This window comes from Carcharodon carcharias, chromosome 10 (genome assembly GCF_017639515.1).
Source record: "Carcharodon carcharias isolate sCarCar2 chromosome 10, sCarCar2.pri, whole genome shotgun sequence".
Taxonomy (NCBI): Eukaryota; Metazoa; Chordata; class Chondrichthyes; order Lamniformes; family Lamnidae; genus Carcharodon; species Carcharodon carcharias.
The window spans coordinates 38,812,047-38,834,055 of record NC_054476.1 but is presented as its reverse complement, the minus strand read 5'-3'; the positions used below and the strand labels follow the sequence as shown (position 1 = coordinate 38,834,055).

Here is a 22,009-nt window from a genome sequence, read left to right as displayed (position 1 = left end):
TATGCCATTAGCAAACTTGAATATATGGCTTTCCATCCCATCATCTCATTCTTTAATAAATATGGTCAATAGTGGAGCCCAACATAGATCCTTTAGGGACACACTAGTCACATTTTGCCAATTAGACTACCTGTGATTATCCTTACTCTCTGTCTACTGCCATTCAGACAATTTCCTAACCAACTCAATAGTTTGCCTTCAATGAGCTTCAACTTCAGCTAACAGCCTCTTATGAGGGGCATTATCAAATGCCTTCTGGAAGCCCATTTAAATAACATGCATAGACATTCCCCTGTCAACCATTTTAGCCACCTCTTCAAAAAGATCAATCAGGTTCTTCAGGCCTGTTCTACCCTTTACAATTCCATGCTTGCTCTCTCTGATCAGCTGAAAATTATCAAGATGTTCAATCACCTTACCCTTAACTATATAGACTCTAGTAATTTCCCAACAACAGACATTAGGCTAACTGGCCTATAATTCTCCCCTTTATCCGCTCTCACCTTTCTTAAATAGTGGAATGATGAGCAGTTTTCCAATCTAAAGGAACAGTTTCCAAATTAAAGTAGATTTGGAAGATTATATTTAAGGGCATCTGTGATGTTCTCATCATTTCACTTAAAACTCTGGTCCTGGGGATTTGTCATGCTTTAATGCCATTATTTTCGACATTACTGCTGCTTTTCTGTTAATTTTGGTGAGATCTTATGCCTGATTCAATATTAGTTTACTTGGGATGCCCGGCATGTTATCCTCTTCCAATGTTGCAGTGGTTATGAAATATTTTTCGTTGAAGGACTACTTTTCAAATGGATTAATAATCATGGACTCCCCATCTAAATTATAATACTGTATAATACACATCAAATTACTACATAATCAGAGTGCTTTAATGATGCTTTTAAGAAAAGAGGTATTTACTTATAGATATCTATGAGGTAGATGTGCCTGCTTCTCACTGCAGAGTCTGTCTGTATCCTCCAAGGGAGAGGGGATGGGGAGTCAGAGGGGGAGCAGGAGCAAGGGGAGCATTATAGGAGCAGGGGGTGAACAGAACATGCCTCTGGTCACTTCTTGATTATGGCACCATGAGCGGTTCCCCACTTGTAAGGTTGGCCCTACATCACAGACACACTGGAAGGTCTCTGCAGACCTCTGCTTGAGAACCACTGTTCTATTGTAAATACTGATGCCAAGTAATTATTCAGCATGCCCACCATTTCCTTATATTAATTGGCCATAGTATGATAGAGTGTGACCATAGTATGATAGAATTTTACATTATGTTTGAAAGTGATATAGTTCATTCTGAAACTAGGGTCCTATATCTGAACAAAGGAAACTGTGGAGGTATGACGGTGTTATAGATAGGAAGGGGATTAATTTAAACAGCAATAATTTCTCCTCTCACTACCTGTCCGTAAACAGAAAGGTGTTTTGATTTGTTTCCTTCTTTATAAGTGGTGGTGTTTTTCCCCAGCCCTCGGTATTTGTGTGCAAACTCGAGATAGGATGAACTCGAAGGGTTAGTTTATTTGCACACATTCAAAATGTGGGAAGAGGGTTCACAACGTCACTTCCACACTCAGACAGTAAAGAGAGAGATAGACAAAATAAGGTTTTGTAGTACAGAGACCACAGAGAAAGTAAATATTGATTCACGTGGGTTCCAGAGTCTAGAATAAATGTCCAATGAGGTATTCATTCACAGAGGTCAGCAGGCTGAAAACTGATGCTCTATAATTTCACTTTTCTGGTGGTGTTGACTTCACAAGATGAGATGGGTATGTAGAGATGAATCAGTCTTGTAGGCGATGGTACAGAACTTCCAAAAGAAGCAGTGTAGATGGGGCCAGGTGTTCAAACTGGGAAGAACTCCTTTATGTGTGGCTGCTAGTCAGATGTTAAAGAGCAGACTGATCTATTCAGCTCAGCAAGGAAATTTAACTTGTTCAGCAAGCTTGAGGCCTAGGCCACATGACCCCCCACCTCTCCACAAGGTTTTCAACATAGGATGTGTATCCATCGTCTGGAATTCAGCTGGGTTTCAAAGACTGCTAAATGTCCCAGCCATCATGAGTTGAAAGTTGGGAATTAATCTCCTTCCTGTATATGGTAGATTGGGAAAATACATTAAAAATTTGACAATAGGCAGGTAATGGCTAGCATTTAAAGAAGTATCATATGGTCTACAACAAATATACTTTCCTCAAAGACACAAAAACCCAACAGGAAAGGTGAATCAACCGTAGCTAACAAAAGAAGTTAAAGATTGCATTAGATCAAATGAAGTGATTTGTAAGGTTGCCAGAAAAAGTAGAAAGCCCGAGGATTGGGAGCAATTCAAAACCCAGCAAAGGATGATCAAGGAACGGATGAAGAAAGGGAAAATAGAATATGATTACACGCTAGCAAGTAACATAAAAGCGGACTGTAAAAGCTTCTTTAAGTATGTGAAAAAGAAAAGATTAACAACAAAGGAGGGTCCATTACAGGTGGAGACATGAGAATTTATAATGGAGTATAGGGAAATGGCAGAGTCTTTGTGTCTATCTTCTTGGAGTAAGATTCAGAAAATCTCCCAGAAATAGTAGGACCCAAGGGACTAGTGAAATAGAGGAATTGAAAGAAATTAGTATTGATGAAGAGGTAGTACTCAAAAAATTAATTGGATTAAAGGTTGATATATCCCCTGGACCAGATGAGCTATATCCCAGAGTGTTGAAGGAGGTGGTTATAGAGACAGTGGATCCATTGGTGGTTCTCTTTCAAACTCTATAGATTCTGGAAAGGTTCCTGCAGACCGGAAAGTAGCAAATATAACCCCATTATTTAAGAAGGGAGGGAGAGAGAAAATGGAAAAATACAGACTGTTAGTTTGACATCAGTAGTAGGGAAAATGTTAGTCTATTATAAAGGATGTGATAACTGGACACTTGGAAAATAATGATATGATTGGGCAGTCAACATAGATTTATGAAAGGGAAGCCATGTTTGACAAACCTGTTGGAGTTTTTTGAGGATGTTACCTGTAGCAGAGGTAAAGGAGAACTAATGGATATGATGTATTTGGATTTTCATAAGGTCCCACACTTAGCTTAGTAAACAAAATTAGAGCACATGGGATTCAGGATAATAAACTGCTATGGATTGAGAATTGGTTAACAGACATAAAACAGAGAATAGGAATAAATGGATCATTCTCAGAATGGCAGGCTGTGACTAGTGGGGTACTGCAAGGATCAGTGCTTGGGCCACCGCTTGCTGTTCACAAGCTATATAAATAATTTGGATGTGGGGACCAAATATAGTATTTGCAAATTTGCTGATGACACAAAACTAGGTGGAATGTGAGTTGTGAGGAGGATGCAAGGAGGCTTCAAGGGCATTAGGCTAAGTGAATGAGCAAGAACTTGGCAGATAGAATATAATGTGAATAAGTGTGAAGTTATCCACTTTAGTAGAAAAACTGAAAGGCAGAATATTTCTTAAATGGTGATAGGTTGGGAAGTGTTAATGTCCAAAAGTACCTGGGTGTCCTTGTTCATGAGTCACTAGAAGCTAGCATGCAGGTGCAGCAAGCAGTTATGAAGGCAAATGGTATGTTGGCCTTCATCGCAAGGGGATTTGAGTACAGGAATAAGTATGTCTTCTTGCAGTTGTATAGGGCCTTGGTGAGACTGCATCTGGAGTATTGTGTACAGTTTAGGTCTCCTTGTCAAAGGAAAGGTATACTTGTCATAGAGGGAATGAAACAGAGGTTCACCAGACTAATTCCTGGGATGGCGGGATTGTCTTATGAGAAGAGATTGAGGAAACTGGGCCTGTATTCTCTAGAGTTTCGTAGAAAGAGAAGTAATCTCTTTGAAACTTACAAAATTCGCACAAGGGGTAACAGGGTTTATGTGGATAGGATGTTTCCCCTGGCTGGTGAGTCTAGAACCAGGGGTCACAATCTCAGAATAAGGGGTAGGCCACTTAAGACTGAGAGAAGGAGGAATTTCTTCACTCAGGATGGCGAACCTTTGGAATTCTCTACCCCAGAAGGCTGTGGAAGCTCAGTCATTGAGCATGTTCAAAACAGAAATTGATAGATTTCTGGATACTAATGACATCAAAGGATATGGAGATAGTGGGAGAAAATGTTGTAAGAGGTAGATAATCAGCCGTGATCTACTTGAATGGTGGAGCAGGCTCGAAGGGCCAAATGGCCTACTCCTGCTTCTAGTTCCTACGACATTAAAAATAGAGCAAGTTTATGGTACAGAAGGAGGCCATTTGGCCCATCATTATCTGTTATGTGGCCCACATTGCTCCTGATCAACCTTTTTACCCCTGATATGATTGCAAACATTTTTTGTTGATTTTTGATATCACTTGCAAGTTTCTTTTCATATTCCTTTTTATAGCTCTTACTATTGGCTTTGTCGCCCTTTGCTTTTCTTTGTATATCTCCCAGTAACCAGGATCTGTATTAGTTGTCCCATTTTTATATGCTTTTTCTTTTAAATTTCTTTTGTCTCTTATCTCTTTAGCTGTCTTCTTTGGCAAGTAAAGCTCTTGCCCTTTAGGGATATAAATTGGTTCTGTATCATATTAAATTCTTTGAACACCACTCACTTGATCTTTAACAAGTTTGCCCAGTTTACTACAGACAGCCTCTGTCTCAACCTAATCAGCCTTATTTAAACCTAGAAAATTAGTAGCTGTTTCCTTCATGGGTGAAAAGCCTTAAATACCCACCTGACAGCACTGGGAGTGTACCTTCACCATATGGATTGCAGCAGTTCAAAAAGGCAACTCACCATTTTCTCAAGGACAGCTCAGGATGGGTAATAAATGCTCACCTTGCCAGTGATATCCACATTCCTAGAACCAAAAAAAACCTGGAGATTACAGTCGGCCCTAGCTTCATGCATGCAATGCCATGTTATTACAATGAGCAAAATACTGCAAGGTGCTGGGAATCCTGAAATAAAAACAGAAAATGTCAAAAATACTCAGCTGGGCAGACAACCTCTGTGAAAGGAGAAACAGCTTTAACATTTCAGGCCAATGACCTTTCATCAGAACTATAAAATATTGATAAATGAGATGAACAGCTTTTAACTTGGCGCAGAGTCATGGAGAAAGGAAAAGTGGGGGTGGAGGCGGTGGTGGTGGGAAGAACAATAGGGAATATCTGCAACTGGGAGGAGGGCGGAAGAGATATGATGACAAAAGGGTTATTGGTACAAGGGAAAAGGAACTTGGTGTTATGAGAATCCTTTTGAGTGATTTTTTTAAAAGGCCACATGAAGTGCATTTAACTGTTAAGACTGTTTAGTGTTCAGTGTAGAACTAAGATTGAGGTTGATTGAATTAAAAATTTTTGGCACTGGAATAAAATTTAACAGACTTCTGAACACGTCGCCTCTAAGCTTCTCAGTAAAAGAACATTAATGAACTTTGGGTGCTCAGTCGCTCAATGACAGGAATTATACTGGTTGAACAATTTGCTATAAAGGTGTCAGCACAACCCACTGGATCTTAGATATAATTTAGCATTAATTAAAATGATTTATAATGTTTTATCATAAAAGAATGCACATGCCAAGGAGTTGTTAATTTGGATATGTTGACCGTGAGGCTGTGCTGTCTCCATAGGAACTGACAGACTGAATCCTCAGGTACTTTACTGATTACTCTTGATTATTGGTCATCTACTTAGTCCCAGATTGTTCCACTCTAAAAGTGCAGAAGCATGGCATCAGAAATAGAAACCGAAAATACTTGACACCCGTGAAGAGAAGAGCAGGTTAATGTTTGGGGTGGAGAGCTGAGTTCAATAAATACTTGGAAGGGAAAGACTATCAGGGTTACAGGGAAAAAGCAGGGAGTGGGACTATTTGAATAGCTCTTTCAAAGAGCTGGCATAGGCACACTAAGCAGAATGGCCTCCTGCTCTGTATCATTGTGTGATTCTGTACATTTGAAGTTCACAGCTAAAATGCTATGTTGCCTCCCTACAGACACTGAAAGCCTTGTATATTTCCAGGCTTCTTTGTTTTTATATTGGTAGATAGTTGTTTGTTTAATGGCCTTAATTTTGGTAAATTGAGTGATTTTCTTACAAAACTTAGTTTTAAAAATCTGTATCATTGATGCTGATCACATCAGGGCCTCCTTTACCAGGGCCAACCATTCTTTGACCTACACCATCAGGATTTTCAAAGGCAGTCAGTAGATACAGCTTTGTCGGAGACAACCCTGAACCATGGTCTCCGTTAGTACGGGAGATGAGTTTTATTCTGGCCCTAAGCTGATGGTTTCTGACCGACGTGCACCAGCAAGGATACCTATTGTTAGAACACCAGTGAAGGACTGCAGCCACAAACCCAAAATGTAACTCACTCATGCCTCCTCTTTATCACAGACCTTTCCTTTTCTTCTATGCATGTCCGTCTCACCTCCCATACCCCTGTACTTGCTTAAAATCTTTAAGTTCTTGAAGTCATCGACCTGAAACATTAACTGTATTTTCCTCTCCATGGATGCTGCCTGACTTGCTGAGTATTTCTGGCATTTTCTGTTTATATTTCAGATTTCCAGCAGCTGCAGTATTTTACTTTTGTTTCAGAAAAGGCAAAGCTACTGAGTATTAGCTGGGAGTAATTGCTGGCTATAAGAGCACAGCAAGTCCAACAGAAGTACACTCACCCTGTTTCTTCAATTTCAGCTACCAAAGGCATTTTGTGTTTCATTCTGACACACATGAGGGCTTATACAGAGTTACAGCATTTTCATCATTCTCAAGCAATGCGTTCTGTTCTTTCTCTGCAGAGGACGGCCTTCACCAGACACAGCCCTGTCGAGACTGGTGGTGGGATGCGGCAAATAAAACCCCTTACCCCCTACAAGGGCATGAGGCTCATAGGCAGGGAGGCCGAACGGGGCTGGGCGTTCCTGAAGTATGTGGAGATGACGGTGCTCAAGGTGGGTACAGTGATTGGTAACGTATAGCCACAGTGGTGGTGACTTACACTTTTGGGCTTAATGCAAAACGCAGCAAGTTCTGTTATTGTATGGACGATATGCATCATGGGGCAGAATCGTCTGTTTAGCGTGCGGGTGTGCGTCCCGACGTCACTGTGCGTCATTCCAACCTTCAGTTCGGCAGGCTCTCACCGGAGTCAGCTGTGTGCCCGCTGAACTGTCAAAGGCCTGTTAAGGCCATTAATGAACTAATTAAAGTAATTGTCAAGGCTGCCCATCTAACCTTGAGGTTGGCGGGCAGGTGAAGAGCCCAGGCGGCCTTTGCATTTTTCATGAAACCTCAACCACGGGCGGGATGAGGTTTCATGAAGGGCTTATTACATTAGTAAAAATTTTTAAACATTTGATAAGCATGTCCCAGCTCATGTGACGCCGTCACATGAGGAAATATGTGTAAATGATTTTTAACTTTTTTTTATTTTGAACTGTCAAATTCAGCTTAATCTCCCTGAGGCACGGAGTTGCCTCAGAGAGATTTCTGTGCTCTTTCGCGCGCATGTGTGAAAGAGTGCAGGCCCCAACTCTCCCTCCTCCCCCTGCCCGCACGGCACACGTCACGCTGGGTGGGCCTTAGTTGGCCTGCCCACATAAAATGGCGGTGCGCAGCCGATCACGGGTGGCGAACAGCTCCGCGTCCACTCTCGACTGGCCCACTTGACCGGGAGAAAATTCTCCCCATGGTGTCTGTACTGACATTGTAAGATTAAAGCCTATAACATGAGCTCATGGTGCACCATCTCTTTTCACAGGACGACCACAAACCCAGGTGGAAGCCAATACGACAGGACCCTCACGATCATCTCCGCAGTCTGTCTCACCAACATCACTGGGAGCAGCTGCCAGCCCAGACACACACACATCAAAGAGTATCAGTGAGTTTGAGGAGGGAACACAGGGTGAGTCATGAGTAAAGGAGGGGCATAGGTGGTGGGCTACAAGGACAGGGTGTTGCTGTGCAAGGGTACAGGATGAACACAGACCTGTTGAGTGGCTCTATGATTCCATCTAAACAGAGTAGTGGCTTCTACGAGTCACCAGGCTGAGGGCACAGTCAAACTGTTGTACTCAGTTTTGAGACTGTGGATAATATGTCTGAGGGATTTGATGTAACAATCACCATCTTCTTCCTTTGCTTTCTATAGTGTTAACCTCGCTCCCTGCCCTTGCAGTGCCAACTCCTTCCACCCCGACCAAAACCATCTCACCCACAGCCTTGAATGGATTGGAGGTAGCCGAACAGCGCAGCTGGCTCTACCTCGAAGAAATGGTCAACTCATTGATGGCCACAGCTCAGCAGCTGAAGACACTGATCGAGCAAGCAAAGCAGGCCAGCATAGCTTCGAAGGACGGAGCCATTGCACAAGCCAAGCTCCAGGCAGACCGTGAGAGGAAAGGGGTGAGTGGCATCAGCATTGCCTCATGGCAAGTGAAGTACGTGGTATAGCAGCTGGGATAATCGCTGTAAACACACTGGCCACGATGTTAATCGGAGAATGGGACTACACCATGTGGCTGGAGAATCTAGGGATGTGGAAGCTTGGAACTAATCCACAATCCTGCCCCAGCCTAGGACACCAATCCATGATCTCGGACCCCAACCCAACCCACGACCAGATCTCTGCTGCAATCCCAACCCAACAGACAGTAACAGCTCAGGTTTGGTGGGGGGTGGGGAATCTTAATTGCTCCCCACAGTCCCGCTTCCCCTGACCCTCTCCCTTTTGCCCCACTCTGCTGCCTCTATCTCCCCAGCTGCACTGCTGTTTTCTGCTGCATGGCTGCCTCCCGCTCGTTGGCTGCTTGCTTAAGGAATAAGTCATCTCGGAGTTCTGTTCACCCCGAACCCCCAACTGATTCATCATCAAAATTGCTGATTTCCAACTTTGTAGCATTATTTCCTCTGCCCATGTAACACATCTGCTGCTGCTGAAACCCTTCAGCAACTTCTCATCACTTCCAGACATGACTTCTTGCAATGAATTCTCTTCTTGCTCCTGCACCTCTGGTGTTCCCCTGGGATCTATCTTTGGCCCCCTCCTATCTCTCATCCACATGCTGCCCCTTGGCGACATCATACGAAAGAAAATTGATAGTTTTCACATGTATACTGCTGACAACCAGCTCTACCTCTCTCGACACCTCCACTGTCGCTAAATTGTCAGACTGCTTATCTAACTTCCAGTACTGTATGAGCAGAAATTTCCTCCAATTAAATATTGAGAATATTGAACCATTGTTTTTAGTTCCCGTTCCAAACTTTGTTCCCTAGCTACTGACTCCATCCCTTCTCACTGGTAACAGTCTGAGATGAAGCCAGTCTATTCGCAATCTTAGTCTCACATTTGACCCTGAGATGAGCCTCTGACTTTATATTCTTGCCATCACTAAGAACGCCTATTCCATCTCTGTAATTTTGCCTGACTTCACCACTGTCTCAGCTCATGTTTTGTTGAAGCCCTCATTCATGCCTTTGTTACCCCTAGGTTTGATTAGTTCAACAAAATCTTAGCTGGTCTCCCAGATTATACCCTCTGTAAACTTGAGGTAATGGAAAACTCTGCTGTCTGTATCTTAACTTGCAGGAAGTTCATTCCCCACTCACCTCTATGCTTGCTAACCCAGATTGGCTCCTGATTTTAAAATTCACTTCCTTGCTTTCAGATTACTGCAAGGTCCCTCTCTATCTCTGCAATCTTCTCCAGCCGCACAGCCCAATGAGATATCTGTGCTCCTCTAATTCTGGCCTCCTGTGCATTCCTGATTTTAATTGCTCCTTCATTGGTGGATATACCTTCTGGTGGTTGGATCCTGAGCTCTGGAATTCCCTCCCTCCACCTCTCTATCTCACTTTCCTCCTTTAAGACGCTTCTTAAAACCTACCACTTTGACAAAGCTTTTGGCCATCTGACCTCATATCTCCTTATGTGGCTGTGCATCATACTTTGTTTCATAATGCTTCTGTTAAAGGAACTCGGGGCGTTTCATTACATTAAAGGCACTATATAATTATAAGTTGTTGTTGTTCACTTTTCCAGCCCTCTCAACCACCAGCTTCCACAACCTCCAAATTGTCCAGAATAGGTCCCTGCATCTGATTGCCTGCTAAGGCTCATTCACCAACTAACTGTCCCTCATCGCTCTACACTGGCTGATGGTGCTCAAGTGTTCAAGTATAAAATCCTCCTGTCTCCTACTCTGACCTCCTCCACTGTCCCGCCAGTGACAAAGCTTTCACTTTCATTAGCATTTATTTCTCCAGTCTTTCCTCTCTGTGACATAACCCTCCCCCTCTATCACCTCTCGCCTGGATAAACCTTCTATAGATGCTCCTCTCTGGCCTGCTCTTGTTCTCTAATGGGCTAAATAATGACAGAAATTAGTAGGGAAAGTTTCCTCTCATCAGTAATTTTAGTGGAAAAAAATCAGCCCCAAATTCAGACCTTCTGTCTTGTACTTTTGCACTACAGTGATTGGAGGGGGGAATTTCAGCTACTGAGTCTCCAGGTTAATGAGGGGGTGAAGTTAATGAGGTGGTAAGGTTAACGAGGGGTGTGTATGACACAGGATGTTTAAAACCATTTTTCAAAGGTTTGCCTCAAAGTTTTAAGTTTTATACTGTTGGCATTAAATGAAGCTGAAGTGCATTTCACTGACAGTCTGTTTTCTGTAAAATGTAGAGCCTGAACCAGTACCAGAGCCAGGTGCCATTTCATTCAGCAGAGGATGTGGACGGGAAAACTGAGATCATCATCAAGGTGAATGAGAGGAGAATGATCTCACATTTTCCTGACTTACTGTTGCCTGACGGGAGTGAGATGTCGGCTAGTAATCTTTACAGAAACTCAAATATCTAGTCATGGTGCTGCCACTGGGATCACATCCTGCTATACAAGAGTGACGACACTTTAATAAACAGCATGTCATTGTCTGTAAGGTGTTTTGTGACATCTTGAAGTTGTGAAAGATGCTGGAGAAATGTCTTTTTTTTTAAACATCATTTTCCAAGATTTGTAACTGTTGGTGTTTTATTGCAATGACAGCAATGGCCACCTAAACCTGCTTATCCCAAGCTGCTGCCTGAATTGTCCAAATATCATCAAACATTTTACATCATCAATTACAAAGGCTTACAAACTTAAATTATGTTGACCATGCTAACTATTTTGGGCAGTTCAATGAGTATTTTCCCTTTACTCACCTATTTAAGAAGCTCTTCAGCTTTCAGGCAAAAATTGGGTCTTTGAGTGTTTTTAATGAGCTGTTTTCACATGTATTATGTGATTATCTGAGTGATGAGTTTCTGGATGTAACTGTGAACAAATAGGAGAGACAAAAGCTAACTGTGAGATTTCCTGTTTTAAAAAGAAATGTTGCTTCCTTTGTTTTTTGGTTTTATCATTCACTGGTGATAATAGGAAAATTGCATTAACATCACCAGGAACAGTAAGGAAATTGTAAGGAAAGGAAAATCACATCAACATCACCAGGAATAGTGGGGAATTTGCATTACTATCTCTGGGAACAGCAGAGAAATCGCATTAACATCACCGGGAATAGTGGAGAATTAGCATTAACATAACCAGGATTGGTGGGGAATTTGCGTTAACAACATTAGGAATAGCAGGGAAATTGCATCAACACCATCAGGAATAGGGGAGAACTTGCATTAATGTCATTATGATTAGCAGGAAAATCACATTAACATCACTGAGAATAGCAGGAAAATTACATTAACATCACTGGGAATAGTGGAGAATTTGTTTACCATAACCAGGAATAGTAGGGAAGTAGAATTAACAACACTGGGAATAGCAGGGAAATTGCATTAACATCACCAGGAATAGTGGGGAAGTCGCATTACCAACACTAGGATTAGCAAGGAAATCACATTACCATCATGGAAGATAGTGGGAAAATCACATCAACATGACTGGGAATAGCTGTAAAATTGCTTTAACATCACTGGGAATTGATAATTATTCAACTGTTTTATGAAAACTGCAATTGAATCTGCCTCCACCACATTCTCAGTGCATTCGCCATTCTAACCACTTGCAACGTAAAAAAGCTGTTCCTCATGTAACAGCTTCTCAAGGGCATCTAGGGTTGGGCAATATATGCTGGCCCAGCCAGCGAAGCCCAAATCCCGTGAATGAATAAAAAAAGTTGTTTTTAACCAATCACCTTATATCAGTCTCCTCGGGTTCTCAGCGCCTCTGCTAATAGGAACAGATTTTCCCTATCTACTTTGTCTACACCCCTCCTGATTTTGAACACCTCTCAACCTTCTCTAAGGAGAACAGCCCAAGCTTCTCCAATCTCTCCATGTAACTGAAGTCTGTCTTTACTGGAATCACTCTTGCAAATCTTTTCTGTCTTCACATCCTTCCTGAACTGTGGTGCCCAGAACTGGGCACAGAGTTTTATGAACCAGAGTCTTATGAAGGTTCTTCATAACTTGCTTGCTTTTGTACTCTATCCCTCCATGAAGCCCAGGATCCCATATGCATTTTAACCACTTTCTCAACCAACCCTGCCACCTTCAACAATTTTGCACATATATGCTCAAGTGTCTGTGTTCATGTACTCCCTTTAGAAATGTATCCTTTATTTTGCATTGCCTGTCCTTGTCCTTCCTACCAAAATGTACAACTTCACACTTCTCAGCATAAAATTTAATCTGACGTTGTCCACCCATGCCACCAACCTGTATATGCCCTCTTGAAATCTATCACTACACGCCTCACAATTCACAATACTTCCAAGTTTTGTGTCATCTGCAGATTTTGAAATTGTGCCCCACATACCCAAGTCTAGGTCATTAATATAGATCAAGAAAAACAGTTGGCTTTAGTGCCACCCCCTGAGGAACTCCATCTGAAAAACAACAACACTACACTCTATTTCCTGTCAATCTGCCAACTTTACATTGCTGGTAAGTCTATTATGTGGCTCTCTATCAACTGCCTTTTGGAAGTCCATATACACCTTATCAACCATCTCTGTTATCTTATCAAAAAACTCAATGAAACTAGTTAAACATGATTTGCCATTAACAAATCCATGCTGGCTTTCCTTAATTAATCCTCGCTTATCCAAGTGATTTTTAATTTTACTCCTGATTATTGTTTCTAAAAGCTTTCCCATCACCAAGGTTGAACTGTCTGGCCTGTATACTGCATCTATCCTTACACCCATTTTTGAACAGGGATATAACATTTGCAATTCTCCGGTCACTGGTATTATCCCTGTATCTTAAGAGATTTGCAAAATTATGCTAATACCTCTCCAGTTCCCTCCCTCACTTCCCTTAGCATTCTAGGATGAATCTCATCTGGTCTTGGTGACTTATCATCTTTAAGTACAGCCAGCCTTTCTAATACCCTTTCTTTATCAATTTGTAGCTCATCCAGTGTCTCACTGCTTCTTTCACTGTGTGTTCGGCAGCATCTTTCTTGGTAAAGACAGATGCAAAGTACTTATTTAGTACCTCAGCCATGCCCTCTGTTCTTGCATAGATCCTCTTTTTGGCCCTTAATTGGTCCCACTCCTCCTTTTACCATCTTTTTACTATTTAAATGCTGATAGAAGATTTTTGGATTCCCTTTTATGCTAGCTGCCAGCCTCTTCTAATATTCTCTCTTTGCTTCTCTTATCCACTTTTTCACTTCTGCTCTGAACTTTCTATATTCAGCCAGGTTCTCTCTTGTGTTATCAACCTGACATCTGACAAAGAAACCTTTTTTCTCTTTCATTCTACTCTATATCTCTTTTATCATCCAGGAGCTCTGGCTTTGTTTGTCCCAGCTTTCCTCTTCTGGAAATGTATGTTGACTGTACCTGAAGCATCTCCACTTTAAAGGCAGCCCATTGTTTCGTTACAGTTTTGCCTCCCAATCTTTGATTCCAATTTGTCTGGGACAGATCTGTGCTCAACCCACTGAAATTGGCCCAGCTCCATTTGAGTATTTTTTAGATTGCTCCTTTCCTTTCCATAGATATCCAGAACCTTTTGATACTATGGACACTGTTTCCCAAAAGTTCCCGGGTTGACTTTTAATCCACTCGTGCCACCAGATTTCCTAGAACCAGACCCAGCAATGCCTCCTTTCTTGTTGGGCCGGAAACATACTGATCAATAAAATGATCCTGAACACACTGCAGAACATCTGCCCCCACGCACCCTCCCCCTCCACTCTGCCCTTTACAGTATTACTATTTCATTTGATATTAGTATAATATAACCCTCTATTAGCTGCTGCTAACAGTCCTGAACTTCCAGTTTGATCTGTTTTACTTTGAAATTTTATTTCAATTAATTACGAATCAATCTGATACTGAGCTATCACTAACTTGCTTTTAATTTCTGGTCAATGTTTGTCCAGTCAAACTTGTATTACTATAGTGCCTTTTACAACCTTAGGATGTCCCAAAGTGCTTTATAGCCAATGAAGTTTGGTCACTGTTGTAATGTTGGAAATTCAACAGCAATGAAATAAATGATAAAGCAATCTTTTTGATTGATTTTGATTGAAGGATAATACACTCGGGAGAACACCCTGCTCTTTTTTGTATAGTGCTGTGTGATCTTTTATGTGCATTTGAGAAGATGGACTGGGTGTAAGGTCTCATCCAAAAGATGGCAATTCCAATAGTGCAACACGCCCTCAGTACTGTCCCCCCGGATAGTGGAGCATTCCCACACTTTGATTCTCCCACCCTGTGTTCGGTTTCTCCCACTCTGCAGTTCTATTATGCAGTCTGTGCTTCCCAACCTGGGCTCAGTGTCTCTCCCCCCTCTTGGCATGTCTACAACATTCCCTCCATGGATGAAAGTCCAGCCAGCGGTCACTGTTGAGGTTTAGATACAGAAGGTGATTACATGGGTGGGAGTTCCATGGGATGAGGGCAGCAAACACCAACAGTTATTGCCCTGGGTGTGTCCATACACTCAGTAGAGGAGGGCTGAAAACTGAAGGGAAACAAAAGCAAGGGTCAGCCAGTGCTGAATTATACTTGCATTGCAAGTGGTTCGCAGGATATCAGCTCAATCAAAATTTCCACAGCCCTTAAATGGGCATCTTTAAATCAATGTTTCACTCAGTGTTCAAAAAGTAAGAGTGATTTAGGGACATACCTATGGAAAGAATAGAAGGATAGGTTCATGAGGTTTGGTGGAGTAGAGGTATAGAGCTCATGTGGAGCAAAAACACGGGCACAGACCAGTTGACCCAAACAGTCTGTTTCTGTGCTGTTAATTCTGCGTAATGTTTTGAAAAATCTACTTTGTTATTGTGAAGCATTTGGCAAAATAGGCTTCTGCAAATTTGCAACACAGAATCCAAGTCAGGAGCAACTTTGAGAGCCCAATGAAAGCTTGTGGACTCAGGCTGACTGATGCATCATACTGTGTGATCATTCTGTTCACTCCTAACTACTTGCTGGTGTGTAAATAGCTGGTGGTGTTTATTGTCCATCTTCTGAAGAAGTTAGCTTGGTTTTCATGGTTTGTATCTCTTGTACATTGCATTCCGTTTACCTGTTTACTTAAAAAAGGTCTTTTTGTCAAATTTCAGATAATGGTTTGGACCAAACATATAATAACAAAGCTTCCCTGGAACATTTGTAACTCATCTTTTCCCTAACCACAATTCTTTACAGCAAACCTGTGTGAACTGTGGGCGTGAAGCAATGAATGAATGCACTGGATGCCACAAGGTTCATTACTGTTCAACATTCTGTCAGCGAAAGGTAAGAAAGAAAGTACTTCCATTTCTATAACTCATTTTATAGCCTCAGGATGTCCCAAAGCATTTTGTAACCGATGAAATGCTTTTGAATTGAAGTCACCATTGTAATGAAGGAACCTTTGCAGCCAATTTGCGTTCAGCTAGCTCCCCCAAACAGCAATGTGATAATGACTGGATAATCTGTTTTAGTGACATTGATTGAGGAATAAATATTTGCCCCAAGACAGTAAAGAGAATTCCCTTCTCTTTTTCAAATACTGCCTTGGGATCTTGTAAATCCACATAAGAGGGCAGACGAGACATCAGTTTAGTATCTCATCTGAAAGATGACACCTCTGATAGTGCAGCATTCCCTCAGCACTGCCCGATACTGCAGCGTTTCCTCAGCACTGCTCTCTGATAGTGCAGTACTCCCTCAGCACTGTCCTCTGATAGTGCAGTGCTCCCTCAGCACTGCCCTCTGATAGTGCAACGTTCCCTCAGCACTGCTCTCTGATAGTGCAACACTCCCTCGGTACTGCTGCACTGAGAGAGCAGTGATTCCTCCATACTGCTCCTCAAACAGGGCATCCCTCCCTCATTCCTGCTCCTCTGACAGGACAGTGCTCCCTCAATACTGACCGTCCAACAGTCCAGCACTCCTGTGGCCCTGACTTGCCAACAGTGCAGCAGCCCCTTAGCACTGCTGCTCCGATGGTGCAGCACCCCTGAGCACTGCCCCTCCAATAGTGCAGCTCTTCCTCAGTGTTGTAGTTTGGATGATGGGCCCAGACCTCTGCAGTGGGACTTGAACCCAGAACTTCTGACTCAGAGGTGAGAATGCTACCCACTGAGTCATGACAGACACTTTGTGAGTTTTCTCTTTTTTACCATAATACCTGTGGGAATAATGTCAACACCAATTACCCAAGGTCATACAGCACAGGGTAACAGAGTAAAGCTCCCATTTAAGCTATCCCTTCAAACACTCCCAGGGCAGGTGCAGGTACAGTGGGTTAAGTACACTGTCTCCACACTGTCCTATCAAACACCCTCATAGCCAGGTACTGTACAACATGGGTTAGATACAGCATAAAGTTCTCTCTACACTCCCAGAGTGGATACAGAATAAAGCTTCCTTCTACACTGCCCTGGACCCAACTTCAGAGGACTATCTCCTCTTCGGGTTTTACTGTTGGTTATGCTCAGTCACTAAGTGAGATTGACAGTTGGTTCTGAGTTTTGTTTTACCTTTTTATTCTTTCACAGGATGTAGGCATCGTTAGCAAGGCCAGCATTTGTTGCCCATCCCTTAATTGCCCTTGAACTGCCCATGTTAGAGGGCATTACTGTGGGGTCTGGAGTCACATGTCAGCCAGACCAGGTTAGGATGGCAGATTTCCTTCATAAGTGAACCATCAACCAATGATAGCTTCATGGTCACCATTGCTGAGACTAACTTTATAATTCCAGATTTATTAACAGAATCCAAATTCTACCAGCTGCCATGCTAGGATTTGAACCCATGTCCCCAGAGCATTGGTCTGGGTTTCTAGATTACTAGTCCAATGATATTACCACTGTGCTATCATCTCCCCCATTTGTGTTTTAGTCTAGTCCGTGGTGAAATTCCCAGCTGTATGTCCATACAGGAAACGGTGGTCAGGGGAGCTGAACAGCCAGTGTCTGACCCACACTGTATGGTAAATTTTCAGATTGCAGCAGTTTCACTATTTTTGTAGACCAACCAAGTGACTTTGCCTATTTCAATGCAATAAAAGCAATAGATAATATGAGCTTTAGGCCAGGGTTATCAGAGTGCTGATTGTACCCATTGATTTGTGACAGTTTAAAAGGATTTTTTTGCCATCAATTTTTTTCTAGGACTGGAAGGATCATCAGCACGTGTGTGGGCAACCGACAGCCCTCACTGTGCAGGCAGAGGAGGTGCAGGTGACAGAGGTCGATGTGGAGAAAGTCAAAGTCTGAGTCTCCTCCCTAAGAATTCAGCGTATCGACTTGAGTGAGTGGTGTGGACATAGAGCTTGACACTGATTCATGCAGTGAAGACACCGTGTTCTTACCCTGCAGGCTGGACCTTTCATTGTTCGGGTACACTGCAGGCTGAGGAAAGGTTGATTCTGTTCATTTCTGAGTAATGAGAGCCCACGTAAGCGGATTTGGGGTTACTCCTGTATCACACAAACCCAGTCGATGCCTAACTGCAGAAAATGCCCTGTAGAATTGTCATGAACTGAGCAATAGTCAGATCCTTGATTCATAACTCAGCCATTGCTGCCTGTTCCTATTTTTGTCTCCTCGGCCTTATACAGGGACTGAGTTACTGCCCATTGCACTCACTCACATGCTCACTCACACACACTTTCAAACCCTCAAACACACACCCACAGCCACCCACTTTCACACCCTCACACGTGTACTCACATGCTCACACTCACTTTCACACCCTCACACACACGTATACACTTTCACACTCTCACTCGCATCCTCATGCATGCCCTCACACACTCATGACCTCTCATACCCATGCCCTTTCACATCCTAACACCCTCCCACACCTTCTTCTGGTTCAGTCTTAGTGGCCAGAGGAAGTGGAGCAATCTGGTATGGACAAGGGCCAGTTGGATGGGGGAGTGGAAATCTGGTTGCTTGTGTTTTCTATAAATTTCAAGGCTCCCGCTGATGAGTATTTTGTTGCTCAGGAAATTAGATGGTTGCATTTACAGGTTACACCTGATGAGCTCTATTCGACATGCCTTGTCTCAACCAGTGAGGACTGTGAACTCCTGTTGTCGCTTTCTGATCTTTCACCTACAGACTGACTACAATGTGCCCTTGTAGTTTACCTGTAGGAGGCACCCTTCTGGGGGAAAGGAGCAATTAAAAGGCATGTCCATGATGCGATGATTGTGTATTTAGTGATGTTGAACTTCCAGTTTTGAGCTTTGGACAGATTTGCAGCATTCCCATTGAGTGAGTCCTGGAGCTGGCAGTGCCTCTTTGTACATGGAGCATTGTTCAGACATACTTAAACGAATTGAAATCGGAAGTCTGTGGAACCAGGTGATGCATGGTTGTGCAGCAGCCCAATTGATCTCTAGTGTTAATGAGTTTACACCATCACTGTGATCCTGGATTGAGGAGGAGAACAGATCATATCTCAAATGCAGTATACCAAAATTTTTGATGCCCCCTGTTTGTCATTGGAAGGATTTGAATATTGCAGTAAACTATATTTTTAATTCAAACTAATGCTCATGGTTGAGAAAATCAAGGAATGAAGAAACATTGTATAATTTACTGGCACAAAATTTTTCATAATAACCGGGCAGAGGCTGCGATCAGACAGGGGTGCTGAGAAGGTTCATTGAAATCAGGAGCAGTTTTCATGGGAGATTAATCACTGCTGATTAAACTCTCGTTGTATCTGCAATTTCACACTTGAAGGATTACAGAGATATTTGTGTGTGTGGATTATTTTTGGTAGTCCAGACATTAACTGGATGATCTTTTCTCTTAAACTTGGGAAACTGTGTTTCCGAATTGCTTCTTCCAAGGAGCTGTGAAATTCACAATGAATAGAATGTCTCTGAGAGATTAAAGCAGAATTCCTCAATTCCTCCTTTCTGGGAGAGTGAGCCTATTTCGCCAGTGGAAGTGAATACTTGTAAATAAGGGTGTAAATTGCTGTGAGGTGTGTTTATACATATTGGGGAAGTTGTAGGTTATGGTAGCGGATGCCCTTCCCACTGAGTATTACTTTTGATAAGAACAGGCTTAGCCAATGTACTTTATTTAATTTCTTGAAATCCCGTTAGCAAGCTATTCTTGTATTTTGTAAGTTTTCTGTATTTTTAATTGTCACAAAGCATGCTTTGCTGTATATGTTCAGTAAATGATGATAGTGTTTTATAGAAACTATCTCAGTGTCAGATATTTTCTTTCCTGTTTATCTGAGAGGTAATTCCAGCATCTGGTGCTGTGTCTGGGGGTGAGCTTTGCTTGGTGAGTAGGAGATCATGAGTTGTGCACCCAAGGTGCATCCCCTCTAAATTTCACATCACAGAATCAGAACTTGCTCTCTTCAGCAGCAGACTGAGCATTGGTTCACTTTCCAATAACTTCACTGCATACCATAGAAAAGCTTTTATTGAATGTGTACAGAATTATTATTACACGGACACCATGTGAACCCAGAAGACAGCAGGATCTGGCCCTCTGCAATGCAGAACCTCACTGATTCACACTGCTAAGCCTTCCTACAGACTGAGGGAAGACATACAGACTCCTGGTTGTGTATGCTACACAAACTACCCATAAGTGTAATTTGTGGCACCTGGAGAGAGGTGCCTTACTCCTGCACTGTACAACACTCCCAAAAAAAGTTGTGACATCTGCAAGTCTGACAAGGGAACATAACTGGCATCTCTCCTTCCTTGCTCAGCTTGGGCAGCAGCACAGTCTTCACTTTCCTTACAGTAACAGCCAATGATGTCTTCGGCAACTTGGTAGCAGCTCTGGACAAATGAGACATAGATTGTGCAAGCGCTTTGAGTGATCACAGACTCTTGATGGTGAGCAACAAAGCTGGAGTCAGTGCAAAAATTATAAGTCAAATTTGAAACTGCAATCAAACTAGCAGTTTTGTAGTTTTCACTGTATTTTACATCTAGAAGCTCTGTGTGGTTTAACTTTCAAATTGTTATGGATGTGGTTAATAAAACTAAAAATTGAGCAATAGCATGTTAATTGGAAGAATGCGACGTTAACATGACTGTCACTTATATCAACACTGTAGTGAGGGATGGTCAGTCATATCAATGCTAGTGAAGGACAGTCAGCTATATTGCACTGTAGTGAGGGATCATTAGCCATGACACACTATATTGAGGGACCCTCAGTCATGTCACACTGTAATGAAATGGATTAGTTGTTGAGCTCCCAATGTTGTGAAAGATTTTGCTGAATTGCCGCACAGCTATTAACTGCAAGCCCTTGATTTCATGGTGGACATTACAAGCACCTGACTGACCATACCAGTGACAGAATACCATGACAACCATCAAGCCTTTTGTGTAAGCTGTGACTCAGTGGGTAGCTCTCCCATCTCTGAGTCAGAAGTTTGTGGGTTCAAGTCCCACTTCAAAGACCTGAGCCCATAATCCAGGCAGAAACTCCCAGTGTAGTATTGAGGGAGCGCTGCAATGTCGGAAGGGCAGTACTGAAAGTGTGTTGCACTGTCAGAGGAGCAGTACTGAGGGAGCACTGCACTGTTGAAGGGGCAGTACTGAGAGTAGTGCACTGTCAGAGGGACAGAACTTGAAGGAGTGCTGCACCATCGGAGATGCCATCTTTCAGATGAGACAATAAACTGAGATGTATTCTGCCTTTTTAAATGGATGTAAAAGATCCCATGGCTACTATTTGAAGAAGAGCCAATATTTATTCCTCAACCACTATCGTCAAAAACAGATTATCTGGTCACCATGGGAGCTTGCTGTGTGCAAAAAGGCTGCCACTTTTCCTACATGCCAACAGTGGCTATAATTTAAAAGTACTTTGGTGCTCTGAAGTGCTGTGGGGCATCCTGAGATTGTAAGAGGTGCTACATAGTTGCACGTTTTTGTAAATTAGCACATTTTAAAAACAGCAGCATATTCCATTTAGTTTGTTACATGGACTGTGTGCAGGTGCTGATCATTGTGACTCATTGTGATGGTGGGGCTGATTCATTTTCCCTTCGTTAGTCTCCAAATGTGGAAATCCCCAACATTTATGGTTAGCAGAAGGTAAGAGAATGTCACAGCAGGAAACTGAACTTTAATCATCTGTACAAAATGAGGAGACACCACTATATATATACATATCATTTCAATAATCAGAGTTTCACGTCAACAACAGGGGTGCAAAACTTTCCTGAAGAAGTTCCTGAATTCCATGTTGAAGATGGTGTAGATGATGGGATTGACAGCACTGTTGACATATCCGAGCCACGTTACGATGCTGAGGAGATGAGATGAGATGTGGCAGGACTTACAAGTTGCTCTTGTTATATGAACCACAAAAAATGGAGTCCAACAAAAGAGAAAAGCACCTGAAATGAGAAGGAGGAGAATAATCGAAAACGTGGGAGTGCTGACAAATGTGCCATTTGCTCACAGTAATTGAGCATGCAATTTACAATGATAGGAACATCAGATTAGGGAATGACCAATATCCCTGCT

The 22,009-nt window shown here is 42.4% G+C and overlaps 2 protein-coding genes across 4 annotated transcripts in view; one reads left to right on the top strand and one right to left on the bottom strand.

The window, feature by feature from the left end:
* Positions 1–19,703, top strand: part of LOC121282924 (deformed epidermal autoregulatory factor 1 homolog) — an 85,646-nt gene extending 65,943 nt beyond the window's left edge. For 2 of the 3 annotated variants that reach the window (XM_041196737.1, XM_041196740.1), the window contains 6 exons: positions 6,823–6,975; positions 7,785–7,931; positions 8,178–8,431; positions 10,713–10,790; positions 15,697–15,786; positions 17,649–19,703. In XM_041196737.1, the coding sequence (XP_041052671.1) occupies positions 6,823–6,975; positions 7,785–7,931; positions 8,178–8,431; positions 10,713–10,790; positions 15,697–15,786; positions 17,649–17,753 (827 nt within the window). In that variant the 3' untranslated portion in view covers positions 17,754–19,703. The remainder of the gene's footprint in view (positions 1–6,822; positions 6,976–7,784; positions 7,932–8,177; positions 8,432–10,712; positions 10,791–15,696; positions 15,787–17,648) is intronic. The other variant, XM_041196738.1, reaches the window with a different exon arrangement.
* A 1,965-nt stretch (positions 19,704–21,668) lies between these two features.
* Positions 21,669–22,009, bottom strand: part of LOC121283293 (D(4) dopamine receptor-like) — a 60,577-nt gene continuing 60,236 nt past the window's right edge. Inside the window, exon 4 of the mRNA XM_041197709.1 lies at positions 21,669–21,879. Coding sequence (XP_041053643.1) covers positions 21,677–21,879 — 203 coding nt within the window. The 3' untranslated portion in view covers positions 21,669–21,676. The remainder of the gene's footprint in view (positions 21,880–22,009) is intronic.